This window comes from Phaseolus vulgaris, chromosome 2 (assembly GCF_051622355.1).
Source record: "Phaseolus vulgaris cultivar YP4 chromosome 2, ASM5162235v1, whole genome shotgun sequence".
NCBI classification, from domain to species: Eukaryota; Viridiplantae; Streptophyta; class Magnoliopsida; order Fabales; family Fabaceae; genus Phaseolus; species Phaseolus vulgaris.
In genome coordinates this window covers 24,745,004-24,766,597 of record NC_143499.1, presented here as the reverse complement: position 1 = coordinate 24,766,597, position 21,594 = coordinate 24,745,004, and the positions used below count along the sequence as shown (strand labels likewise).

The 21,594-nt window shown below is 29.3% G+C and overlaps 3 protein-coding genes across 3 annotated transcripts; all 3 read left to right on the top strand.

Annotated features, from left to right (window-relative positions):
* Nucleotides 1-1,148: 1,148 nt before the first annotated feature.
* On the top strand, nt 1,149-4,312 carry LOC137811026 (putative serine/threonine-protein kinase PIX13). Its single transcript, XM_068612578.2, has 6 exons — nt 1,149-1,376; nt 1,492-1,835; nt 2,537-2,672; nt 2,755-2,894; nt 3,542-3,665; nt 3,783-4,312. Exons 1-6 carry the CDS (start codon nt 1,313-1,315, stop codon nt 4,154-4,156), a joined length of 1,182 nt encoding a protein of 393 aa, XP_068468679.1. The 5' UTR covers nt 1,149-1,312; the 3' UTR covers nt 4,157-4,312.
* A 5,407-nt stretch (nt 4,313-9,719) lies between these two features.
* On the top strand, nt 9,720-12,562 carry LOC137811025 (putative serine/threonine-protein kinase PIX13). The gene is made up of 6 exons (XM_068612577.2): nt 9,720-9,944; nt 10,030-10,325; nt 11,009-11,144; nt 11,248-11,390; nt 11,624-11,747; nt 11,878-12,562. Exons 1-6 carry the CDS (start codon nt 9,881-9,883, stop codon nt 12,198-12,200), a joined length of 1,086 nt encoding a protein of 361 aa, XP_068468678.1. The 5' UTR covers nt 9,720-9,880; the 3' UTR covers nt 12,201-12,562.
* A 3,983-nt stretch (nt 12,563-16,545) lies between these two features.
* Nucleotides 16,546-17,433, top strand: LOC137809664 (disease resistance response protein 206). The gene has a single exon (XM_068610764.2). It carries the CDS (start codon nt 16,547-16,549, stop codon nt 17,132-17,134), a length of 588 nt encoding a protein of 195 aa, XP_068466865.1. The 5' UTR covers nt 16,546; the 3' UTR covers nt 17,135-17,433.
* The last annotated feature ends 4,161 nt before the right edge of the window (nt 17,434-21,594 follow it).

Here is a 21,594-nt window from a genome sequence, read left to right as displayed (position 1 = left end):
GATTGGATCACAAATTAAATATAAGGTATCTTCTTTTTTTAATGAGTTTCATGGTTGATAGTAAAATATTTTGAACCATGATATTATTTTGGATATATACACCACACTATGAAGGACAATACACTCATAAAAGATTATATCCATGAACATATCATACATGTATCACAGTGTATATCACACCAAAATATATATATATATATATATTAATAATAAAAACTACTTTATTTACTAATATTTTTTTATTTTATAAAATAATATCTAATTTAGTTATAACTAATTATTTTTTATCTTTATAATTAGTTTCTGTTTAATTATTTTCTTACCGTGTTAGATATAAATTAAGAGTGTGATTGCTTAATTTGTCGTAATATACATCGAGTCCCCCCCTCAAGAAGAAGAAAAATGTTTATGCAATAGCAAGACTAAAAGTAATTAAGAAGAGCAAAATTGAAACCACATAATGAAGTTATACATATCTTAGAAAGCTGTGGTTGTGATGTTTTGTGGTCCAATGACTTAGACATTGTGAAGTAAGACAAGGTCCATAGTGAAAAGTTCTTGCTTTTTGCATAGCTGGAAGCATGCATGCAAGTTGAGCCAAAGGGTTTCTGAAAATATTAATACACATCGAAATCAGATACAAGTCAATGGTCGTTCCGTATCTTGTCAGATTTTCTATGTAAACTGTATCCCATCACTGTGTACACATTAAAGATAATATATAGAATGTGTTTTATGGCAGTAAAAAAATAATAGAATGTGATTTAAGTATCTTTATCATTTAATATATCAAATCATTTTTATATTTTAAACACTAAATATTTTAACTTTATATATTTTTTACTTCTAGATTTTTAGTCAAAGTTTTCAGAAAATTGTCGATAATTTACTGAATATGATATTATCATCATGACAAGTGAAACTATAAGGATCATTAAATTAAAAGTCCCAGTTAAACAAAAGCATAATATCGTAATATAACACTTGTAAGATAAAAAAAAATGAAGTATATATTCATATATAAGAGATAAAAATATTTCATTTAATCTGACAAATAATGAAATAATATACAAAGTTATATTAAAGTACTAAATATGGTAAAAATTAAGGGCGTGTATTATATGGGGTCACAAATGCTTTTGAAAAACGCAGACTTTGTAAAGCGGCGTGTGTGTAAAAGGTTGAGAGAACGCGTGGCCAACACGGCAAAGGTGAATATAAATATGTCAACTTGTCACTGCTGCTCCTTCTTCATCTCTCTTCAGAATCCTCAACATCATCGTCCATTCGTTCAATTCATTGATCATTAAACATGGGTGTCTGTTTTGCTTCCCCCGCTCGCAGACAATCACCCAACTCCACATCCCCTCAATTAGGTTCTCAATTTTTTTGTTCTCATTATATCCAACAATATCTATAATATGCCTTTTATTTATTTTTATATAAACCAAAAAAGAAACAAAAAGCACATTTTTTGTTGGCATGATTCAGGTTCAGCGCCAGGGAGTAGAGACTTGACAGTATCCTTGGAGAGCGTAGAAGGAAAGAGTGAAGTTTCGGAGGAGTCTGGAGTTGTCGGAAGCAGTAGTAATGGCAGTGGCATTGTTTTTCCGAGTGAGGAAATGAGGAGGTTGAAGGAGTTTAGTTTCGCGGAGCTGAAAGCAGCCACGAAGAGTTTCAAGTCGGATGCGTTGCTTGGAGAAGGAGGTTTTGGGAAAGTTTACAAAGGATGGTTGCATGAGAAAACTCTGACACCAACCAAAGCTGGTTCTGGAATCATGGTAGCTATCAAAAAGTTGAATCCCGAAAGTATGCAGGGCCTTCAAGAGTGGCAGGTTTTTCATTTGTTAATCATATCTTAGACAAAATTTGGCATGGTTTCTTAGAAATCTTAGTAAATTATCTGCTAACATTAATTTTTACAAACCAGTTTAAATGCTCTTATTTATAAGATTAGATATGCCTACTATATTTTCTATTCTACTTTTCTTCTTATCCAAATTTATCAAGTTCAATATTAAACTTTTTACACAGTTACTTTAGAATTTTAAATCTATTAATGAACCGATATAGATATCACTGATACAGATCTTGTTGAGAAAAATAAGCAGATATGAAATCTAGAACTTGGTCTTGGCGTGAATGAAGGGCTCATAGTCCTCATTCTCATTGTTATGATAGCAATACCATACCCAAAAGTCAAACCTTCACACAGATAAGGAAACTACCCTATATATACTTCTGTTTCAACCAGATCAACTACAAATCTTAGTTAAAATTGTTAATAAATTTTATCCTAAATTCTCATTTCTTTATTTGAAAACTGATATCTGAATGGTATTTTTATAAATGATACCATTTTCTATCTTATTTTTTGTTATTAATTAAGTAAATAAGAAGAAAACACATATGCTTGATTGAGTGATTTCTTTTAATGAAACTAACACTTATTTTTAAAAGCTGTCTAGAATATTTAACGAAAATAAGTAATTATTTAATTCAATTGTAACATCTGGGTCTGGTTATATGAATGCAGTCAGAAATAAATTTTTTAGGAAGAGTTTCTCACCCAAACCTGGTGAAGCTTTTGGGTTACTGCTGTGACGATGTGGAGTTTCTCCTTGTGTACGAATTCATGCCAAAGGGAAGCTTGGAGACTCATCTATTTTGGAGTATGAAATTAAAATATGTTAAATTTAATACAAATTGGTTCACCATGGATTTTAGCTCATTAATTTTGTTTGTTCGAAATAGGTGGTAACACAGTACCACTGTCTTGGGACACTCGACTCAAAATAGCTATTGGTGCAGCTCGGGGCTTGGCTTACTTGCACACCTCAGAGAAGCAAATCATATATAGAGATTTCAAAGCCTCCAATATACTACTCGATGAGGTTATCTTCTACCTTTTTCCTTATAATGAGAAATTGAATATATATAATAAATTTGGATACAATTTATTTTATCAACCAAATTGTCATCTGAAAATGTAAGACTGTATTTTCCATAGGGTATAATTAGGTTAATTTAATATAATATCTTATAAAATGTCATTAGTTTTTTTCTATATATTAAAATTATGGGCACAATATTTTTCTTAAAGCAACAAAGTTTCTGGTATGCTGTGGGCTATTTTTTTTTTATACAGACAAATATTTCTCGTACAATCACCACCACCTTTCCTTATTCATTCATTTTAGTTTCTTTCTATGTTTTGTATTTCCTTTTATCGACTTAGATATCATTCTTTAAATCCTTTAATGCAAACTTTTTGTTACATGCATAGGAAACTATATCTACAATGAAAACACACAAAAACATTTAAAATTTACATCTATCCTTTATATTCTTTATAATTCATATTATTATTAATTCAACACACGGGACTTCTTTAACTACACAGAAGTTAAGGAATGTATTTAATTAACGATATTAAATTCATCCACAACTTAATATATTTCTACCTTTGACTTGTAATCTTCTCCTATATATCCTTGTGAATACAACAAATTTATAAAAAAATTAAGGTTTGTGTTTGCAGGAGTTCAATGCGAAAATATCAGATTTTGGTTTGGCGAAATTAGGCCCTTCTGTGGGAGATTCACACGTGACTACCAGGATCATTGGAACATATGGGTATGCTGCTCCCGAATACATTGCAACAGGTGATTATATATCTATTCTGCAGACATAAATTGATGCTTTGAAAGATATGAAGCAGTTTGATTTGATGTAATTATCATTATATGATGGTTGTGTTTGGATTGTTTGTGATTGAACAGGTCACCTTTATGTGAAAAGTGATGTTTATGGATTTGGTGTGGTGCTGCTTGAACTGCTGAAAGGGATGCGGGCACTTGATGTAAATCGCCCTTCAGGGCAGGAAAATCTGGTTGAGTGGATGAAGCCTTATCTATCTGATAAAACCAAGTTGAAAAGTGATATTATGGATGAGAAGATTGAGGGTCAGTATTCAACCAAAGCAGCACTGAAAGCAGCACAACTTACTCTGGAATGCCTTCAAAATGACCGTAATAAACGTCCTTCTATGAAAGATGTTCTTCACACATTGGAAAGCATCCAAGCTATCAAGGTTAGAAGGAGGAAAAGAAACAAACATTGCTCTAAGTTTGCAGCTATGAACAATTTCCAATAGCCAATTTTTTATCCTATGTTCTGCATTGCTAGCATATTGTCGAGGTATATGAAACGTAAATTAGTAGACACTTACGTTATGATGTGCACCAGATAGAGGTTTGTCAGCTCTATGTATCTTTTTCTTAATTTTACTGAATTAGTCACATTTTGAAAATGATACTAGTTAAAAAATATCATTTACGACCAAGAAAGCTTTAACTAATGTTGGTTAGAAAAATAACCTAACATCAGCAATCAAATATACCTTGAAATGTCAAAAATAAAATAAAAAATTAACATGATCTAATTTAGTTCTAAAAAAGTTTTTCTCAATATTTATAAAAAAATAATGTTGAAATTATAAAACTTAAATTTCGATTAAGTCAAGAATATTTTGGTAATGCTAAAAAAAGAATGATCAGTGGCTTGACTAAATTAAGATAGCGTGAATTGGTTTTGAAATTTTTTTCACACAATTTTTTTTCCTTTCTTCAAAGTTTTTTTAAATCTTTTTCACTTTGAAAACTAAATACAATTAGATTAGGAATTAAGATTGATACAAGATTCGATAGCAACACAATAAAAGAAAGATAAAAAAAAATAAAAGGATTGCTCAAAAAAAAAATATTGGTTCAAATAAAATTATCTTACATCAGTTATTCAATCTTAGAATAATTGATTCTACTATCTCTAACAAGTTTGTATAAATCACTCATTTAATTATTACAACTCTTGAGCATATTCAAGTGTATATAAGCCTAATCAACTCTTGATTAACAAGAGGATATGTCCTGACACACATAAACAAAACAAACTTCAAAGAAAGAATTTGTCAAATTATTAAAGCACAAGAAAACAACAAGATTTCTTGAATATTAAATCTTGCAAGAATATTTTGAATGCATGAAAATTTCTCTAAATATCTCAATTTAATTCGCTTTTGTGATTATATTTGTTGTATAAAGCATTGAGATAGAAGCTTTATTTATAAAGTTTTTGAAAATGATGATTTAAAATAATTGACACATTTAATTGATTATTTAAAGTTGTTAATCGATTATTTTATATTAAATTTGAAAAATAGTTACAATGCTTTCTGATTTAATCGATTATGGCATGTGTTAATCAATTATTTCCACTTTACAATTAATGTAAAAAACACATTTAATTGATTATGAAAGATTTTAATCGATTAATATCTTGAGATGTGGTTTCCCTACTATCTGGGTTTAATCGATTATTAAGAAAATAATTAATTAATCTATTATAAACCTATAAAAAAACAATTTAATTGATTAACAATGTCATAAAATATTTTTTTTAATTATATTTCAAAACACGTTTTCTTTTATATCATTTTAGTATTATGTGCTAATTAAAAACTTTGTATAATGAAGGCCAAAAAATTCTTTAAAATCTTTATCAAAACATCTTCTCTTAAGGTTTGAGTCCAACTTCAAGGCCAATAGTCTCCCTATTTTTTATGATGACCTACACTTAATTTAATACATGGTCTAGACTTTGAAAATCGATTAAAACTTCTCTTAATTAATTATTTTTCTCATAAAATAAAAATAATAGTTAATCTTCATATGATTTTAACCTGTTATATGTGATATTTCAATTCATTACTTCACACCACTAATCACTCAACTTGTAGTTTTAACATATTAAAACTTGAATAACAAATTAAAATAATACAAAAGAAGAAAAATAAAACATACATCTTAATTGATTACGCAAAATGACATAACTCATTATACTTCTTTAGAAGTACATAATCGATTATGCTGAATCACATAATCGATAATCGATTAAGTATTGTTCATGCGAGTGCATTTTTTACATAGTGTCATGCATAGTCACTCTGCAGATCACAATGATATTTTTGTATTCTCCTCCTTTGTCAACTATCTTTTTGCTATTTTCTTCACACCTTCAAAAGAAACCTATAGTAGCTCCACTCTTATTTCTCCACTCTCAACTCCTTGCAAATAGGTATATTTCAAACATGTGGAATCCTCACTTTTTAATTTGAATGAACAATACTCATCCAAATACAAACACAGTGTTAATTTTTTTTTTATCAACAAAGAATAAATAAAATAAAATGAGACATTTTATGAGTGTTTCAACCCTTATAAAAAAAATTTAGACCAAACTTCTTAACACTCAACCAAATGGAGATTCAACATGTTCTACAAAATATCAACCAGAATTATATAGACATAACAAGATTGATAAAGACATGATCACATCAAAATATAAATACATCATCCCTATAAAGAATACACATTCTCAAAAAAAATTCAAATATCAAAATGTGCACAATCACAAACAATAATGACGTAACTCAAACATAAAACACCACATTTTGACAATGACTCACGGAAGCGACAAGAGAGGTTACAATAGCATTGTACAAGCAAAAAGAAAAACTAGATAATGGGTTAAGGAAGTGGAGGGGAAATGTTTTTGCCATGTATATACTTATTTTAAACTCCTTTCAACATCACTTATTTCAAAATTGATATTCAAAATTAATACCAAAATTGCTACCACGTTTCTTTATACATTAGATGTTAAATATTCAACATCTAAGTACGTCGTCGTTAAATATTGTTTTTGTAGAAGTCTAAACTCAATTGCTCTTTTGTTGGGTTTTCACACCATAACATAAACAATAAAGAGCAGATAGATACACATGAAGCTTCTTAATAATTGTAGGATTTGTATAATAAGAATACAAATGGTGGTCTGGCACAGGTAAACGCGTATGCAAATTTAGTTAAAAAATGTTATCATCGTTTCGTAGAACGTACACAAGACCCAAAATATATATACGCGCAAAGTCCTTAATTTATAAAATATTAACCTCACTTTTTTACCAATTAAAGATAAAAATACGTATCACGGATAGTTAAATATATTTTATTTAATTATTTCCTGCAATCAACTCCATTAAATATTTTGAACAAAATCTTCGACAACTTACAGTGATCTCATTATGCTAGAGTAAGATTTTTTGTCCAGTCTCTAAAAAAAAGTCTTTAAAGTATTAATTAATTTTTATAGATATTAATATTTTAATTATTTAATACAAAAGACTCTTTCACTTTTTAATCTATGTTTTAGAATTCTAGTTATTAGTACTTATCAAACATATAATGCATTTTTTCTATTTCTAATTATAAGATATTATTTTGATTTTTTTGTCTCTTTATAAAATTATTTTTTAATTGTCTATTGTATTTTTAACTAACATACTCTTAATATTTAAGTTAGTAAATAATGCAAATGTTATAGTCGGTCTCTGTCTCTTAAAAGAACAGTGAATGGCTAAAACACTGCTAGGTTCAATTTTTAGAATACTTTTTGACGTTTTCGAAATGGACAAAACTTAGGTTGTTTGTGTTTTATTACCAATTAGGATATGCGACATGATTAAATTTGTGGGTTAAATTTGAAATTTAAAACAATCATATTTATTATACTGTTGGGTACATACAAAATCAAAGAACAGTAAAAAATGAAGGAGAAACCAAATTTTCATAACAGGGTTTAATAAAATTCAGACTAAAAATGATTGATTCCATCTAAAACACATCACTTCCTAGCCAAGTTAGATCATAGCAAATTCAATTCTACAATAGTAGTGAAGCCTGATAGAAAAACCATTCATGGCTAGCTGACCAAAATCATATGTATCACCATCATAGGTTGAGAACATGTATTACAAATGACAACTTATTTCCATTAAATTTTTGTATGTTATATTTTATTGTCATTGATTTAAAATTGACTCATAGTATTATTTATTGGAATAAATTATTACTATATTTAAATTACACAATTACATATTATTTTATTTGAATTTTATATTGGACAGGTGGGATTTTTAACTTTATTAGTTGGCCCATTTTTTTTTAATCTAAGTAAAATGTAATTTATTAGGGGCGTTGTTAGCATCTTTTATATTATTAACATTTTGCGCGAGAAAGGAATCCATTTCAGATCCTATCAGAATTCGTAGTTTTCAAAAACTAGTTTTATATGTACTTTCTACTTTATATCTCCCCTTCTTCGTTACTGCTTATTTCAGCATCAAAGTGTCAGAATGTCTTTCCACCCAATCATTCCTTCACAACTGTTTTAAACAACAAATTTTTACACATTTTAGCAAGATTCCCTCCGCCTTGGGAAAACACCGCGTCTTTTAAACAAAAAAACTCTTCAACACACTACTAATATAATAATTTAAGCTTAATTATCTTTTTAATATTTATATATTAAAAACCAATTTTATTCTCTAGATTTTACAAAATTTAATATTATTCTAATTTTTTTTAAAGTTTAATTTCATCTTAATTTTCTTTTAAAAATTTAACTTTTTAATAATATGATAATAATATATATAATTCAATATGTAATTATAGAGTTATTGAGATAAATTTGTTTTAATGAAAAGAATTGTATTAAATATTTTTAAAATAATTTAAAATCATATTTAATCTTCCTCCGAAAATCTCCAAAGTGAATTAATTTTTAATCTTAATATAGAAATAAAAGGATAATTAAACCATAACTTTATATTAGAAAGTCTGAATATTTTATATACTGTGAACCTGAACCTGAACATGAACGTCATCTGGACATCTGTCTAAGCGTGCGTTCTTTTTCCTATCGCTTTTTTAAAGCGCAGAGCTTTTCAACGCAAAAACAAAAAACGTGGCTATAGTACAAGAGTTAAATATTTTTTTATTTATTTTATTTTATCCGAAATTGTTTTTTTACATTTTAGATGTGGTGTATGAAGCTCGAACACTCCTCTTAAATAACGTGTTAGTATCCGATATTTGTGTCGGACACCGACACTCGTATGACACATGTAGGATTTCTGACAATTCTAATACGGTTCTAACACAATTTTAAAAAGAAAAAATACATTAATTTTTTAAAAATTCAAATTTTATTGTATAAATTGTTATTATGATTATAAAAATAAGAAATAAATCCTTGTGAACCAGTCATAAAAAATATTTTTCTGCTCTAAAAAATAATTTGGAACATACTTGTACACATAAATCTTTATTGTCAATTTATATAATTCATAATTATATAATATATAGATCCGTATCCCCGTGTCTTACATTTTAGAGATTTTATGTATTTTCGTGTCCGTATCCATGTCGTATCAGTATCTGTATCAGTGTCTGTGCTACATAATTTTGTGCATATTTATATTTAAAAAATTGTTAAAATAAATTTTACTAATTTTTTTATATGATAAATAAATTTTTAAGATGAAATAAAATATTTAAATATTTTATATTGACTTATTTCTGATATTGATGATATATGTAAAGAAAAACAAAAAATTATTTTAATAATCTTTTTATTAATTTTCTTCTTACAAGTGATCTAAAGTTTAAAATAAAAACAAAATATAATTTTACTCTATAATAAAAATATATATTTAACCACTGATGCATTGTTAAGCACTCTTATTAAAAATTTGTCTGATACGAAAGTATTAAATATAATTTTGCTATTTTAAAGTAAGCAGTAGTGCAGCGAAACACGAGGCCAACACGGCAAACACAAGGCTATAAATACCGCTCAGTCAAACAATATCCTTCCATTTCTAACGAAAATGACCCATTTTTCCCAACACTAGCCACCCATTAGTCCTTGTTTGGTTTTTCAATTAATTCATTCTCCATTTAACTACTCAACATTCAACATGGGTCTCTGCTTTGCTTCTCTCGCTCCTCGCCAAACACCCTCTAGTTCTCTTCCCTATTCCGGCAAGTCACCAACTGCTTCATTTTTTTAGTTTCATATGAAAAGTGAGAGAGAATTAGCGATTTGATGTGATTTGTTGGGATGCAGGTTCAGGGCGTGAAGGCACAAGTGTTGATGGAGGAAGCAGTAGTAGTATCAGTGGCAATAACGCTGTGTTTCCGAGAGTTGAAACGAGGAACTTGAAGCAGTTCAATTTTGCGGATCTGAAAGCGGCAACCAAGAGTTTCAGGTCTGATGTATTGCTTGGAGAAGGGGGTTTTGGGAAAGTTTACAAAGGATGGTTGGATGAGAAAACTCTGACACCAACCAAATCTGGATCTGGAATGGTAGTTGCTGTTAAGAAATTGAATTCCGAGAGTGTGCAGGGATTTCGAGAGTGGCAGGTTACTTTAATTTCCACTCTCCTCATTCTTTAAACCATTCTCATCTTCTGTCTTCTGTATTTTACTCTTTATTTTATCTCTCCACTTACAAAGATCACAAATATTAAATAATGAAATTAATATATTTCTCTATATTAAAATTATTTTGAACTGATTTATATTATTTACATTGTTGTTTCTCTTTTCTTTACTATTGATGTGTAAAAAATTAAAAAATAAAGTTAAAACCTCAAAATAGCAGTTTTAAAAGTAAATCAGAAGTTATTTAGTCAGTTTAGTTTAAAAAATCTTTTTAAATTAAATCTTCCATCACGTTAATTAATTTAGAATAAGAGAAAAAGGTTATAATGTTGTGTCTTATTTTCAAAAATTACTTCAGCTAATTTTTTAAAACTTTTTTTTCGCTTTTTCTTTCCTTATAAATTATCCTCATTAGATTAACAATGTGATACAGATGTAGAGAAAAAGTAAGTGAATAATTGTTTTATTACATAACTAACATTCCACTTGAAACAAGTTTTAGTTAAAATATTATCTTTAATTAAAAATTAATACGTCAACGATCTATGCTAAAAATAATAACCCTTTTTATCATTTTTTTATTAGTTTCAATCAGTATGAGAGATTTTCTTTTATGTTTGATTGGATACTAACATGTTGCCCTGTTTTTTATGACAATGCAGTCAGAAATCAATTTTTTAGGAAGAATTTCTCACCCAAACCTGGTCAAGCTTTTGGGTTACTGTTGTGACGATGTGGAATTTCTACTTGTGTATGAGCTCATGCCAAAGGGAAGCTTGGAGAATCATCTATTTAGAAGTATGAGCTTAAGACAACTAAAATACATATATAAGAAAATTGTTGGACATGGATTTGTTGAGTTTGGCTCATTCTGTCTGTTTTTGTTTTTGTTTCCAATTAGGAAATACTAGCACAGAAACACTGTCTTGGAACACCCGAATCAAAATAGCTATTGGTGCAGCTAGAGGCTTGGCTTTCTTACACACCTCAGAAAAGCAAATCATATACAGAGATTTCAAAGCCTCCAATATATTACTTGATGAGGTTTCCTACTTTTACCTACTTCCTCTCTCACACTTCTCTTATATTTTCTACCTTTTTTCATTACCATGAGAAATGGAAGCCAAAATAAATTAAGTGCAACTTCTAGCTCGGTTGTATGGCAAGTTTTTGAATTTGGACCTACTCGTTTTATGCTATGTTGGAATAAACTTCTCTAAAAGGACTTCTAGAGAAATATAGAAAACCCACAAATCTAATTTATTCATCTTTTGTAGGATTACAATGCAAAAATTTCAGATTTTGGGTTGGCCAAATTAGGCCCTTCTGGGGGATATTCACACGTGACTACCAGGATCATGGGCACATATGGGTATGCTGCTCCAGAATACGTTGCAACAGGTGATCATCGTATCTACATACATAGTTTAAATGGTTGCTTTGTGAAGAAACTACTTTGTTGAAACATAAGAACAGTTTGATCCTATTGTTTCTAATATGCATGGGTGTGGATTGTGTTGTGATTGAACAGGCCACTTGTATGTGAAGAGTGATGTTTATGGTTTTGGAGTAGTGCTGCTTGAAATTCTGACAGGGTTGAGGGCACTTGATAGAAATCGCCCCTTAGAGCAGCAGAATCTGATTGAATGGGCTAAGCCTTCTCTTTCTGATAAAAAGAAGTTGAAAAGCATAATGGATGAGAGAATAGAGGGTCAGTATTCAACCAAGGCAGCAATGCGAGCAGCACATTTAACTCTAAAATGCCTTCAACGTGACCATAGAAAACGTCCTCCCATGAAAGATGTTCTGGAAACATTGGAACGCATCGAAGCTATCAAGAATAGAAGACAATAATAATCCAAGAAACATAGTACTATGCTTGGAACTATGCTCAATTTTCATTAGCTAATTTATCATCCTTCTGGTTACCACTTTATTTTGCAACATATTGTCAAGGTCTGAAACATAGATATCTGTTGCATCAATATGTAGTTAGCTACCAATTCTTGTGTAATTAACAGTTAGGAATTCAATGTTAGCTCAAAGTTTAATTTAGGTAGAATAACTGAACTCTTGAAGTTTTAGATTGAAGAATGTGTACTTTTTTAGGGGTTGATAAAATTAAAATGCATAGCACTTTAAGTTTGTGAGATCAATTTATTTGAATGTATGTATTTTATAAATTCGATTCAATACAATACATGTCCATTTCTACAGATCAATGTATCATAAAAATGCTACAAATTTAGCTACGTTGATTACTAGTAAAAAAAAAAGTACAAATAGGTCATTGAACTTTATAATTTAATGTCAAATTATTTATTAAAATTATAATTTAGTGGTCAAATTAATCCTTAAATATTATGACTAAATGATAAGATGAGAGGATATCCATTATTTGGATCAAGGGGTGTCCACGAAAGGAGAGAGAGTGAATCTGTACGGTGATATTTTTCTCGTTTTGTTATTTTTTTTGTTTTGCGCAATAATATATATAATAATACATTTTTTTTTATCATATTGTATAGTATTTCATACTTTATTCTATATATTTTCTCTTATTTATAAATAAATTTATTGTACAATTCACTTTACATATAACATTTTTCATTATAAAATGTCCTCTAAAATATCTATATGTTGTGTTATGTACCTAAATACAATCTAATTCAATAAATAGAAAACTTTCAAAATGTATAAATAGATATAGCATAATCCTGTATATGTTTAGATAATATTATTTTTATAATTCTTTTCATGTTTTGACAATATTAAGTAACTCGTATTTTTTTAAAAAAATAATTATTTAGTTTTATTGAAATAAATTATTTATCAATTTACAATATTTTAATTAACTCTAATCTACACAAAAAATACCATATATTTTATTATTTAAATATTTTTAAATATAAGGGTAAATTTGTAAAGTTACATTTTATATCTTTTAAAAAATATAAAAAAATTTCACCAACATCATATCACTCACAAACTTCATTAATTTTTTCTCAAAAATTCACTTTAACCTACCACAATCCAAACACACTCATTTTTTCACACTTTCCTCTCAAATTTTCACATATCCACTCCCTCAAATCTTCAAACATCTAATCTCTCAAATTCTCACACGTCACCTCCCCAATTCAAACACAACCTAAGAGTTTTTTAAAAGCTTATGAGGTTATTTCTCTCATTTTACTTTTGTGATATAATTCATCTTGCAAAATGATATAGTGCACGAAGAAAACCCAAGATAAACTAACTTCGACCCGACTCTTTCTTCCTACACCTCCATACCTTCTTGTGCCACCCCATACTAAATATGAAAATACCATTTTATTATTTTCTTTTCACCCCCTTGGATTTGAAATAATAAGCCTATGGATTATGTAATCCGGATATATTCCGGATTACATAATCTGGAAGTCAATTTCATATTTAGAAAAGACTTCCGGATTATGTAATCCGGAAGCTAATAACAAATCTGAAAAAAAGACTTCCGAATTACATAATCCAAAAGCTAATCTTATGTATATAAAAGATTTCCAAATTATGTAATCCGGAAGCTAATCACAAAAGACTTCTGGATTACATAATTTGGAAGCTAATTCTGAATCTAGAAAAAGACTTTCGGATTATGTAATCCGAAATATTGAGAAGGGTATTTTTGGAATACGAAAAATTTATGGGGGTGGCACAAGAAGGTATGGAGGTGCAGGAAGAAGTAGCCCTCCGACCCAGATGTAGGCCCAATTTTCGTAATTTCAGAATCCAGGAAACTCTAGGCCATTGGGCTTTCTGGAACAGCCAACAAAAAATAAAAATAATAAAATTGTTGGTTTTCTGATTGGCTGCAATCTGACATAGAATCTAGCTATCATTTGTAATTAGTTTTGCATTATTTTTTCTTTCCCTACTGATCATAACTTTTTAACATCATTAGGAATCAAGTTAAATCAATCTTTTATATCATTTTAAAAATTTAATGTTGAAAATTTTAATGCTTTTTCGAAAATTCAATTCCAAAAGCGATTTACAGTTCACTTTCCAAAATCAAAATTTTAAAAGTGTTTAATACATTTCAAAATTTAAAATTTGGAAGTAATTAAATTATTGAATGCATTAAATATTATTTGCAACTTAATTTCAGGAAACTGGTGCTAACTGCAAAGGTAAATATTTCTTAAAGTTTAATTTTGATATTCTATTATTGTAATTTGTTTATATTGTCAATCAATCAAAAAATACTTTAGACAAGAAATTTAAAGTATTTTCTTTAAATTAATAAATTTTAATTATATAACAATGCTCCAATTAAAATATCATTCTTGTTTTTGAATTTATCAAACATTCCATCTTGTCCTACTTTTTCGACAATAAGTATAACCAAGTTATAATGGATAGTTGGTGACCGAAAAGAAGAAGTTCATAAAGGGTAGTAGGGTTTTTAAGGATTTCATTTAAAGTTTAACTTCTATATGTTTATGAAAATTAACTTTCAGATATATTGTGTTTTAATGATAGTTAAGACTTTTAAGAGTGTAATTTGAAGTTTGATTTCTATGCACTTTATGAAAAGCTTTTGTTGGAGAGATGGCGTTTATTCAAGACACTCTTGCTTTTATTATTTTAAAATGCCCCCACCTTTTGTAAATACTCATTGAAAAGAAAAAGATAAATGTTTAAAATCAACAAGAAATTTAAAATTGAGAGTTTATAATAATTGTTTTAATGGACAATCATTCCTACTCTAACCAATATTGAAAATAGATTAATTAAAATATTGAAAATAGATAATAAGGTAAACTATTTTTGACTACTTTCTTTTAAAAAAAAATATTTTTATTTTTATTAAGAAGTGAATATTTATCTCCACTTATATATTATAAAAAATAAAATTTGCATGCGCTTATACTATGAAACTTATATATTATATACTATGAAAATTTCATATCTAAAAGTCAGTGACCTATATCATATAACATACCTACATAAAATTTATATAAATGTTATTTTAACATGTCCTTTTTATTATTTTGCAGTCATCTTTAACTGGTAAAATTTTATTGAATAGTTCAATTAACATACCAATAACTAATAATTTTACTCCAGTGGTAAGAGAGATGGTATCCACTCACTAGAATGAATTTCCCCTTTTCTATTACAAAAGAAAAATATTAAAATGAAGTGAATTTTTTGTTTTGTTGGTCATGCAACTTGAATTATACAATTATAGGAGAGTGTCATGTTTCACTAACCACTCAACTAATCACGTGTCTGCTCTATTTTGAAGGACACGTTTTACCTAAGTTCACTTTACTAATCATATGCTCTTAATTTTGCAAACATTGGGAAAATCAAAATGAACCAGATAAAGTAGTTTGACTCTTTCTACATTGTTTCTGGACACATGTGTACTTATGAAATAACCAAAAGGTCTTCCATGATTCAAACAAATTTTATGGTTCAGAAATAAGGAAAAAGGTAATACTTAAAAGAGGAAAAGGAAAAATGTAAATATGATGGATAATAGAAGAAAGATTAATAAAAACAAAACGTTATTATAAAACATATGTATTTTTAAAAAATGTTAATAGTTTTTGTTAAACATTTTATAATTTCTAAATTTTTGCAAGAAATTCAATCCGAAGGACTAATAAATATTAATAGAGTGCTTGATATATGATTAACATTTGTAATTTTGATTTTAAGAGCATTCTTCATTCACAATTTTTTTTTTCGGCAACTTTAATCTTCACATTTTAAATTTTTTTCTTCAATTCTCATTTTTGGTGTAATTTGTTTTTAATTTTAGTCCAATTAAACTCAAGTCTAGCATTTCTTTTAAGCACCATTTAGTAGAAAAAAATAATTCAAATATAAAAATTAGAAAATTGGAATCAAATTACGGATTTTAAAAAGTTTGATTGCTTAAACTATAAAAAAAAGAACATAAATTACCAAATAAGACTTCAATTATATTTCAATTAAAAAGAAAAATAATCTAAAACAGATATTATATCATCTAACGTCATCATATGGTTATGGAAGTAGGATCATAATTTATGATAGAATAAAAAAGATTTAGTTTCTCATAAGTAATTATTAATTCTTAGTTTACTTACCCATCATTTTCATTGATGATGCCATCACACTATATATACTGCAAACCTATTTCTTCTGTGATCAAAACAAACCTAACCATGGCATTTGCTTCTCATAACTATGCTCTTCCTATTTTCCTTTCAGTTTTAGCCCTAATCCCATTTGAGGGCACTTGTGGCTCCCATCTCAACCACAACTACCGTCGTGACCGTCGCAACCCTAGTCCAAAATCTCTTCACTTCACCTTGTTCCAACACGAAACTACAAACAAAACAGGGTTTGTGATAGTAAATGGGGTGGAAGGAAGTGAAGGAAAGAGTGAAACCTCAACCCCTTTTGGTAGCCTTTTTGTGTTTCAGGACCCTTTGACTGCCAAAGCAAACAGATCCTCCAAACAACTTGGGACAGCAGAAGGAACTTCCATCACCTCTGGTCTTGATGGACTCAGCAGCATTTCGGTTGCAAAGCTAACTCTTCGGGTGAAGAATCACAAGGGCTCGATTTCCATTGTTGGAGGCACAAATAGCCTCGAGCGTTCGGATTATCCAGTTGTAGGAGGCACTGAAGATTTCTTGTTTGTGCATGGCTATGTCACCTCTTCTCCACTTGATGTAAAGGCTACTACTGTTGTCTACAAGATTGGATTTCATCTTTACTGGCCTCCATATCCACCTCTAGCATCTTAAGAAAATACTCCACTTTAAATAATCAAATCTCCTTTTTGTTATCATTACTTTTTAACCAACCCATTGACATCATGTGTGATTAGGGTGAGTCAAGGTTTGTTGCTGTTGTTGTATTTTCTGAAAATTTTCCTCTTGTTCTCATTTTCCTGTGTGACTTTCTTGTAGTCATAACATACACTTAATAATGTGTTTATTTCTGGGGTGTATAGATTGACTTCGGAAAGGATTGATCATGATTTTTCTTGTCTATATATATATGTGTATGTATATCTTTAATGGATAAAAAAAGATTCACCTTTACATCAGTAAGAACGTTCATTCTGCATGATTTTACTTATCCGCATGCACGTTCTGAGGCTATAATCCAAAATACTGTTACGAAAAGAGACGAAGAGGTGTGGCAAAAGTTGAACATGTCACCTGATTCTTCGATAGGTGATAGAAAGGTTACCTTATTATATGGTCAAGAGTCAAAACATGTTACGAGATTCATTGTATTTATTTATTTTTTCTCGGCACGAGATTCGTTGTATAATTAGGTGATATGGAGATTAGCTTATACTGTCAGAGTTGAGAGCCAATGCACATTTTACCAAATTCATTGGGTTTATGCCTACAGATAATCAGCAACACCCTTTATGTTGACGATGTTAGGCCCTATCAATTTCACCAACTACTTATAATATACCACATTTGAAAGAAAAATATGGTTGAACAACCGGTAATGCACTTGCTACACTATACAACCGCTACGTTACAAAATTAATATTATTTTATTGGAATTGTGGGGTCTATGTTTAATAGATTTAAAATTTTGTTTAATAAGAAGTTATATCAGAAGTAATTGGGACACCTTCTTCTCCTCCATTTTTGTAGGCATTCTCTTTCATTCTCGTTCATGTTCCTTCATTTTCCTTCATTGTTGCAAGTTTTGTGCGCATTCTCCTTCATTCTCCTTCACGTTCTTGCCGTACTGCAAGTCATTGTCTTCCACCTTCTTCTCAAGGTTTCTCCTCCACCTTCTCTTCCACCGTGAGTTTAGGGATTGGTGACCAAAGGTAATACATTTTCTATTCTGATCTTTATTTAGTGAAACATTCATGTTGTGTGCTTTGTATTAAGTGGTCCGTGTTATTTGCCACGTGCTGACCCTTGTATGAGCAAAAGTTTTTGTTTAAATCTGATGTGGTCATAGTTGTCTAGGTTTACTATTTAGTCTTTTTATGGAGCATGATTTTTGTGTGTGTAATATATTGTTAAAAGTATATATTTGCGTTTACGTAGTTTGTGTAACTATGCATGTTTTTTTAGCATTTTTTTTCTCCAAAAAAGATATTTTCTAAAGTTATTCTTGTTGGGGTGGGGCATAATGTAGGGCAAAAGTACCTTAGATAAGGTTTTTAGAAGCCAAGAGTGTAGGGAAGTGTTAAGTAAGCACAAAATTCACTGAACTTAGAAGGTGACAGTATATGATGACCCACATTAATTAGACTTTGTGCACAGACCTAGGAATTTTTTTTATGGAAATGGGAAAGTAAGTGTTTGTCTTAGTTGGGGAGGGGCATGAGGTGGGGAGAAAGTGGGTTAAATGAGTTCTTTAGAGCCCATGGTAAAGAGTAGAAGATGATGTTTAGTAAAGAATGAAACCATGAATTTGGTATTTCGTTTGTGATGTTCTTGTATTAGATGGTGCAGACTGTGCAAGTTGACCATTTGTACAAAATTTTGCAGAAGTTTGGTGGAATGAATAGTCCCCCTTAAAAGTAGTCAAACAAAAACTTACTATACAGCCAAACGGGTTAGTATTGAAATGAAAAGATTTCTTATTTTCATGCATATGAATATGTAATTTATTTTGATGTGCTTTCATTTATGTACTTATGATTGTGGAGTTTTGGTTTTGAAATATATTGAGTATGACAGGAAGAAGATGCCTGAATGCATCACCCACTACAAGAAAACAGCCAAATAGCTTCCAAATTTCTGTGTGGACCATTTTCGGACGCTACTATCGTCGGCCAAAATGGCGAGAAACCCACGCAAAAATGGCAATGGACGCAAAACGGACGCACTTATGGATTTAATGTTTTTTTTAAAACAGTCTAGTTTGCGTCGGCCCAGGCCCACGCATATGTGTCGGCATGCGTCGGCTGCGTCCCACGCATATGTGTCTGTCACAACCCACGCAAAGCCCACACATGTTTATATTTTAGGATTTTAAAATTATTAATTTAAATTTATTTAATGTATAACAAATATTTTAATATTTAATTGTTTATTGTATTTATTTTAAAATTACTTCTTTAATTATAATAAATTATTTAATTTATCAAATTTTAATATAAATTAGTTAAATTAAAATTATTAAATTATTTAAGTGTTTGATTTAAAATTAATTTAGTAAAAGAAAAGATCTATTTAAATTATTTAAATGTTGTATAAAATATTTTATTATTTTAAAAATTATTTATTTTAAATTTATTTTATTTATATATTGTCATAAATATTTTTTTTTTAAAATTATGATATAAATTAGTTAAATTAAATTTATTAAATTGAGGAAGTGTTTAATTTTGAAATTATTTAAATGAAGTTATCTTAAAAAGTTTATAAAGATTTGAAAACATGTAGAAAAATAATAATTAATTAAAAAATAGAAAAAGAAAAGTAAAAAAAAAATGTGTATTTAAATTTTGTAAATATTATATAAAATATACATAAATTTAAGAATATAAATTCAAGATGAAGTAATTAATTAGTGCAAATGGTAATGGATGTATTTAAAAATAGAGAATAAATTTTATCTAAAAATGTTTTATTTGGTTTAAGAAAAAAAAAAGTTAGATAAAATTTTTAATCAGTAACTTAAATAAATTTAAATGTTATATGTGTGCAATGGCTGAATGAACTAGGATTTTTGTTTTGATATTCATTATAATTTTAAAGATGTTATTTCTCATAAATGAAGCATAAGATCTTAAAGAATTAGCGAAAATGTATACTACAAGAAAAATTGGAATTACATACAACCAAAATCCGTATGTAAAATCGTATGTAAAACAAATTTACATACGAATTCTGAATCCGTATGTAATGTACAAAAATTTATTTTTAATTTTTTCATCATTACTAATTATTATTTATACTTATTTATATTTTTTATTAATGTTGGAAGCATTATTACTCCAACGCATAAGCGTCTGTTTTTTTTACTTTTACATCCGTTTTTGGCCCACGCAAAATGGTTGTTTTCTTGTAGTGACTGTACGTATTTGTTCCCTTCACTATTAGACTAAAAGTTCTAAGTTTTATTGTTCACTGAAAATTGATTTTCACAAATTTTTCTGGACGAACTTCAAGCATTTCGTCAAGAAATGTTTGCAATTGGGTCCTAGATGCACGTAATGCAAAATGAGAAAGTGTGTTGACGGACTTCAACTTTCGTGGTAGTTCAGAACGATGGTGGTTCAGAGTGCGTTGGATATGAAGTTTCATGTCGTGCAATTGTGTACTTATTCGTTAGATGTCTTAGTGGATCTAAACAATTTGTTGCATGTGCTTTGCAATCAAATGTGTGTGCAGTTGTTGAATGAATTTTTCTAAACGATGTATGAAGTACATATTAAAATTAAAAATAATGGGAAAATTTAAAATAAATTTTTCTAAATTACATACGAAAAAATCCCAAATCTGATAATTATGCGTCGGATAGGCCCACACAAAAGTCGTCGCATGTGCGTCCGTTTTTTGCGTCCACCCAGATTCTGCATGTTGCGTCCGTTTTCCAACATTAATAAAAAATATAAATAGGTATAAATAATAATTAGTAATAATGGGAAAATTAAAAATAAATTTTTGTAAATTACATACGGAAAAATCCCAAACTCTGTTAATTATGCGTCAGATAGGCTCACGCAAAAGTCGCCGCATGTGCGTCCGTTTTTTGTGTCCACCCAGATTCTACATGTTGCGTCCGTTTTGCGTGGGCTTGGCCCACGCAAGATGCGTCCAACTTTTTGGCCCACACTAATTTGTATTTTCTTCCATGCTTTTTTCGTCGGATGCGAAACGGACGATACTCCGATGCATAAGCGTATGTTTTTTCACTTTTGCATCTGTTTTTGGCCCACACAAAATGGTTGTTTTCTTGTAGTGACCGTACATATTTGTTCCTTTCACTATTAGACTAAAAGTTCTAAGTTTTATTGTTCACTGAAAATTGATTTTCACAAATTTTTCTGGACGAACTTCAAGCATTTCGTCAAGAAATGTTTGCAATTGGGTCCTAGATGCATGTAATGCAAAATGAGAAAGTGTGTTGACGGACTTCAAGTTTCGTGGTAGTTCAGAATGATGGTGGTTCACAGTGCGTTGGATATGAAGTTTCATGTCGTGCAATTGTGTACTTATTCGTTAGATGTCTTAGTGGATCTAAACAATTTGTTGCATGTGCTTTGCAA